General features: G+C 39.7%; 1 protein-coding gene across 1 annotated transcript; it reads left to right on the forward strand.

Moving 5' to 3' along the window:
• The first annotated feature begins 2,634 nt into the window (after window positions 1–2,634).
• TINCR (TINCR ubiquitin domain containing) lies at window positions 2,635–3,675 on the forward strand. Its single transcript, XM_053463863.1, has 2 exons — window positions 2,635–2,979; window positions 3,444–3,675. The coding sequence occupies exon 1, from the start codon at window positions 2,717–2,719 to the stop codon at window positions 2,975–2,977; it is 261 nt and encodes an 86-aa protein (XP_053319838.1). The 5' UTR covers window positions 2,635–2,716; the 3' UTR covers window positions 2,978–2,979; window positions 3,444–3,675.
• The last annotated feature ends 2,475 nt before the right edge of the window (window positions 3,676–6,150 follow it).

Raw genomic sequence — 6,150 nt, forward strand, 5'->3', positions numbered from 1 at the left:
TATCATCTTCTCATTGTTAAATTTAGCCAGTCTAATAGCCCTTTTGCAAGCTCTGTTGGTATCTTTATACTTGACATATGATGCCACTGAGCCCTCTGACTTGAACAGTTTAAATGCCATTTTCTTTTTTTGCATTACCTGATTAACACTTTTATTTATCCACATTGGTTTTAGTTTCTTGTGGATTTACTTCCTAATGGTACATGTATAGAAATATATTTTTGAAGTGTCCACTTGTCCTCTGTATCTCTTTGGACAAAGGTCATTCCAATTAATTCTCTGCAAGCATGTCCTTAACTTGTTAACATTTGCTTTTTTAAAGTTAAGTGTCTTGGTGACAGCATTTACAGCAGTTTGCTTTTTACAATTAATTTCAAACTGCACCAAATTATGATCACTACTTCCCAATTGCTCACGAATTTGAAAACAGCTCCACGATGTTCATTAACAGAAGATCCAAATAAGCCTCCTTTCTAGTAGGTGCCTCTACTAACTGAGACATGTAGTTGTCATGCAACAAGTTCAAAAATCTCCTCCCTTTCACTGAATTACTAGCCCCAATATACCCGTCAATGTCAGGGTTATTATTCAAAGTTTTTGCACTCTAAAGAAGGTGAGATAACTGTATGTTCCTATTTGTTTCTTGCATGAAAAATCAAAACCTTGATTGCAGCCGTAAAATCGGCACTCAATGTATCTCAGTATGAAGCCCCCAATAATGAAGCCTTATTTTACAGCATTCTCCCTACTTTCCAGTCCATAAGGCACTTAACAACATTATTAAGGAGGAATTATAGCGCTCAGCTCCAAAACATTTATGTGAAGTAGACTTTCCTTATCTGACCAGATACCTCTTACAGCTTGTCATGGCAATGGGTTGCTGTAACAATGGAAGAGGCAGAGGAGTCCTTCTACCCTGGGAACAGGGAAGCTCAAGAGATATAATTGTAGACATATGTGAAATATTTGCAGTACCCACTTATCTGTAGTAACATCCCCTCAATGTAGTTGTATGAGGAGAAACACTTGTGTGGTTAGGCCTTCTCTTTCCAGATGTGCCACTTCTGGTATGAGAGCCTTCACTTGAGTGCTTATGCTTTCCTGTGTGATGACAGAACTGGGCTTGCTGTGATGTGATTTGGGACATTCGTGAAGCCCTAAAGGAGAGGCCCTTGCAGTAAAAGGGCTTTATGTATAGGGGCAGGATCTTCTTCAGCTTCGAGAAGGATAGTCTAGCTTTGTACCAGCCCCTAACTTTGAATAATTGATGGGCCAAAGAGATGAGGGTCCTCCAAATTGGGATATTTATGAAAATTAGGTGCTGACATCCCTGCTGCGTGTAGCCATCGGGTTCTACCTAATATTTGTTATATAGTTAAATCATTGGCCAATAATAAGCACTGTTCTGCTGGAGGCTTTGAGAAATACTTAAAAGCCATCAATGGACAATAGAGCCACAAACACTTCTGGAGCATTTAAAGACTGCAAGTCTGGGATACCTATATGGTCATCTGGCCTCAAAGTCATGCTCCATTCCCAATCTGAAAATGAAATAATTTTGATGGGATTATCTTTGCCAGCAAATTAACTCTGGTCATCTGAAAATTACTTGGCTTCCCTCTTTTAGTAGGAACTGTGAAATGAAATATGTCCTCTGACTCCCAGTCTATTTCAGGAGAACCCTGTCGTGAATTGGTCAGACTATGAGAAGGTACCTAAGCAAATGTTTGAGAAGCTGACTCACTACCTAAACTGACAACGAGTTTTGTTGTTGTAACACTAGACATATTAAAGCTGCTCAAATGAAGGAAACACTCTTTTAACTTTATGGGGCCCTGTCCCTTTAATTGCATGTCTGCTCAAACAAGCATTAGAGGATGAGGGACCTGCAATTTGCTCCTCAGAAGATGAACTAAAAGAGCAATGCAATTGTCCTCTACATCCTCTATTTTTATTAATTGGTACCATATCATCCTCAGAGGAAGTAGGCGTTTATGCCTCCCAAAGGGATAAACATTAATATTTAGAACTCTTGATTCAAGGAGAAAGCTGATAAATCCGATTGCCTTTTGGAGTCAAGAAGGAATTTATATCCTCCTAAGTGGCATCATTAGTTGGATGAGTTGAGAAAAATAAATAAATAAATAAATAAATAATAGAATGTAGTTAAGGAGATTTGTGACTTGGGGATGGGAGGAGGGGAGTGAACAGGAGAGAGAGGATATACTAGAAGAGGTGAGAGAGACAAAAGGGTGAGACAAAGAGTGAAAGGGGGAAAGAAAAAGATTTTTGGCCACATAATTTCCATGACAAGCACATAGACTATTATGGTTGGAATCCAGGCTTGTTCTATTTGTTAAAACATATACTGTTGTTTTGATACATATTTTGATACATTTGACAACTTTGTGAATTTGTTATACGTAGTTGGCATTGTATGACATTTTTGTGCAGTTTTCATTGAGTGTATCACTATTTTCAATCTCATTTGTGGGCATGTATCAGTGCAGAAGTACAAGTTCTTGATTACGCACATGTGAAGCTGTCTTTTTGCAGGATTGCACATGCTTATGTGCTTGAGTTTCTATGAGTGTGAGAATGTATAAAGAATGTGAGCAAGACCAGTTTTGCAAGAAAGTCAGGAAATGAATTTGTTCTGTTTCTCTTACATGATCTGTCTTATGTGCGTCTTTTAAAATGGCTTCAACATGTTAATATGGATAAATTGCGAAGATTATCTTTTCATTGGGTCAGATATGAGATCATAGTTCATTTGCCAGAAGACCGTCAAATGTTTCCTGTAACAGTTAGGCCGACAGAAACTATTAAAGACCTCCGAGTGCACCTAGTTAAACAAGGGGTCACTTCCTGGAAAAAGCACTTCTATTACAATGGACGGCAGTTGGGGGAATATGAAATCATTAAAGATGTTAACATCAAGAATGGATCCGTCATTTTACTTTCTTGTGACATTTGAAGGTAGGTAAAAATATCAGTGGCTTAAGTTTGATTATGTAAATTTTAATGGTGGTGATAGTAAACATTGAAAGTGTTTTAATTTATATTACAATTGGAAGTGAAATTGGTATTTTAGATGACATTAAGGTGACAAGTAATTTCTAAACTAAGAAATGTAAGAAATAATATAAAGCAGGGAAGGGCAGGGCTTAAAAAAATACTAAAAAGATTTCGTATTAGAAAAGTAAGCACAAGACCAAGGACTGATTAAGGTTTCAGTCTTTACATGAGATATCAGACAGCCTAGGTAGGCTGAATGGTTCTTATCTGCATTAAATTATGTTTTCTATAAGTGTACTATTTTCAACATTGAGAGATGAGATTTAAAAAACTATTTTGGTACCTGTATAATTTCCACTTCTGCATAATTTGTGCTCATGTTTAATAAAATTTCTCAATTGCTAAATATTCTTTCTTCTTTACAGATGCCTCCAACAAGTAATGAATAAAGACCTACATATGCAGATATATGTGTATGTTACATTAGTTTGGAATTCTATAAAATATTTCAGTGTTATTTGCATTTAGTCCCGACTGAGCTGTTACTGGATGCTGCATGCAATTCTCTTTCCTTCATTGCTGCAATTCCATCTGTGTAAAGGAAACCTACTCTCTAGTATGTTCAATAAATAAACTTCACCAACAACTGTAAACAAATATTGATGGTATGCTTGTTATGCGGGTGAGGGCTACCTGTTACTAGATGCTATTATAAAAGAGCATTAATGACTACTAATAACCTATGGAACGCAGCTTTTCTGTGAGCCACGTTGTTACTGAAAACACATTATTTTTTGTATTTTATATTGGCTAAAAAAGGGGTAAAATATTCTTCCAAACTAAGTGACCATATTTTTTGTGCACTTGTCCTCTGTAACAGTGCTTATTATTATAGCTATGAGATAAAATCTAATCTGTTCTTCCTGCTCTATAAAAGGCTGGAGGTCTAAAGTGAGATTTAGATTTATCAATAATCATTGAATCAAGCAACAGGTATGATTTTAGGCATTCTGCTAATCATGTGCTTGGACGGTAGTATGGAAAACCATAACCTTTAGTGTATATAAAAATATAATATCGTATTATATTATTACAATATTTTTATACCCACTAATGCTGATAAATCCTTATACAACATCATACTGGTTGCAAGGTATGTAGTTATGGCATTGTGTTGTATTGTGTATACTTTTAATTAGGCTTGGGCACCGGCCAAGTCTTTGTATTCATCTTTGTGTTCTTTTCGGGCAAATATTCGTGTACGCTCTTCCTGTTCGTTGTTTTTCTTTTTTTTATTTTTTTAGCAGGGGTTAATACGTGGCTAACGCGGTAAAAATACAGAGCAGCTTTGGCGCCAGGATTTTAAAAGTCCGTAAGAGTAACTCTATTGGTCGTAGGCAGGGGGCTCCTCTGGCATCAAACAGTGAAGGGCAGCTGCTCTTTATTGGTTGATGCCAGAGGAGCTCAGTGCTGGCCACCAAAAGAGTCGCTTATACGGACCTTTAACTCCTGACGCCGAAACTTGGCCTGGGGAGGTTCCATTTTCAGCATCAGAAGTTAAAGGCAGAGGCATCCTCCAGCATCAACCAATGAAGGGGAGCTGTCCTTCATTGGTTGATGCCAGAGGAGCTCAGTGCCGGCGACCAATAGAGTTACTCATATGGACATTTAATTCCTGATGCCGAAACTTGGCCTGGGGTGGTTCCAGGAGTTAAAGGTTGGTACTAGCGACTCTATTGGTTGCCGGCAGGGGTCTCCTCCAGTATCAACCAATGCTGTGATCCTACGGATTCCCATTCCCGTTAACCCCTGCGATGCTGCGTAGAGAAGGTAGGCTACAGGCAATGTGAAGGGACCAGGGAGATTAGGTAGGAGATATTAACGAAGATGAACACAAAGATCCTTCGTGTAAGTTTACCCGCCACCATATTACCGTATTTGCTCAATTATAAGATGACCCTGATTATAAAACGACTAATGCTAATTTAGAAATAAAGAAATAAGAAAAAGTGTGAATATAAGACTACCCTATAGGAAAAAAGTTTTACTAGTAAATACCGTATTTACTCGATTATAAGACGACCCCCCCAAAATCTGAATATTAATTTATGAAAAAAAGAAAAAGCCTGACTATAACACGACCCTATAGGAAAAAGGCATTTCAGGAGGCAGAGTGGCGTATAGAGGGTTAAAAGGCATTTCTGGAGGCAGAGTGGCATTAAGGGAGGCATTTCATAGAGCACTCTGCCTACAGAAATGCCTTATGTCCCCGGTGCGTAGCCGGGGCAGCGGGTAGAGGTCTACGTGACTCTCGTAGACAAGTTCCGCTGCAGCCGGAAGGAGGTGCGGTTAGCAGCGGGGGTTGTCTGCGTCCATCGTGCAGCCCTTCCCCAGCTGTCAGAGATCACCCGCTACCCGCTGCCCGGACAACACACCGGGGAGTCAGAAGCACCGGTAAGTTGGGGGGGCATAAGACAGGAGGATCCAGGTCCCCTGCAGCGCTGCGGGGGATCTGGATCTTAGTCTCATAGTCAGACCTATTTGAGGTCTGATTACAAGACAACCCCGATTATAAGACGAGGGGTATTTTTCAGAGCATTTGCTCTGGAAGAATTCTTGTCTTGTAATCGAGCAAATACGGTAGTAATTCACATGTAAACTATTTACTTCATATTTAATAAAAGCTATGATTGAAAAAAAAATGATTTTTTTGTTTTTATTTCCTTTTATTTGCCACTCTTCCCCAGTTATGCACACCTGCCCCCCAGACATGCCTTATACCCCCTTATATGCCACTCTGCCCCAGAAATGCCTTATACCACCTATATTCCACTCTGCCCCCAGATATGCCTTAAATGCCAATCTGCACCCCCCCAGAAATGCCTTATACTCCCAATATGCCACTATGTCTCCCTGATATCACATTGAACCCCCATGCCACTCTTAACCCCCCTCGACTTACCAGTACATCCCTTTACTTGTGACCCATGCTTCAGACTCCCTGGTGTCTAGTGGGGCAGCCGGTGGAGATCTGTGCAATGAAAACCTCCACTTCAGCTGGCCAGTACTTCCGCCGGGGCTTCTATGCGTACAGACAACCTCCCCTGCTGCCGGCACTGCCGCCAGGGCTTA

The sequence above is a fragment of the Spea bombifrons genome, chromosome 1 (assembly GCF_027358695.1).
Source record: "Spea bombifrons isolate aSpeBom1 chromosome 1, aSpeBom1.2.pri, whole genome shotgun sequence".
In the NCBI taxonomy this organism is placed as follows: Eukaryota; Metazoa; Chordata; class Amphibia; order Anura; family Pelobatidae; genus Spea; species Spea bombifrons.

Excerpts from the sequence above, each read along its gene's own strand:
- TINCR (XM_053463863.1), top strand. The coding sequence starts at position 2,717 with ATGGATAAATTGCGAAGATTATCTTTTCATTGGGTCAGATATGAGATC.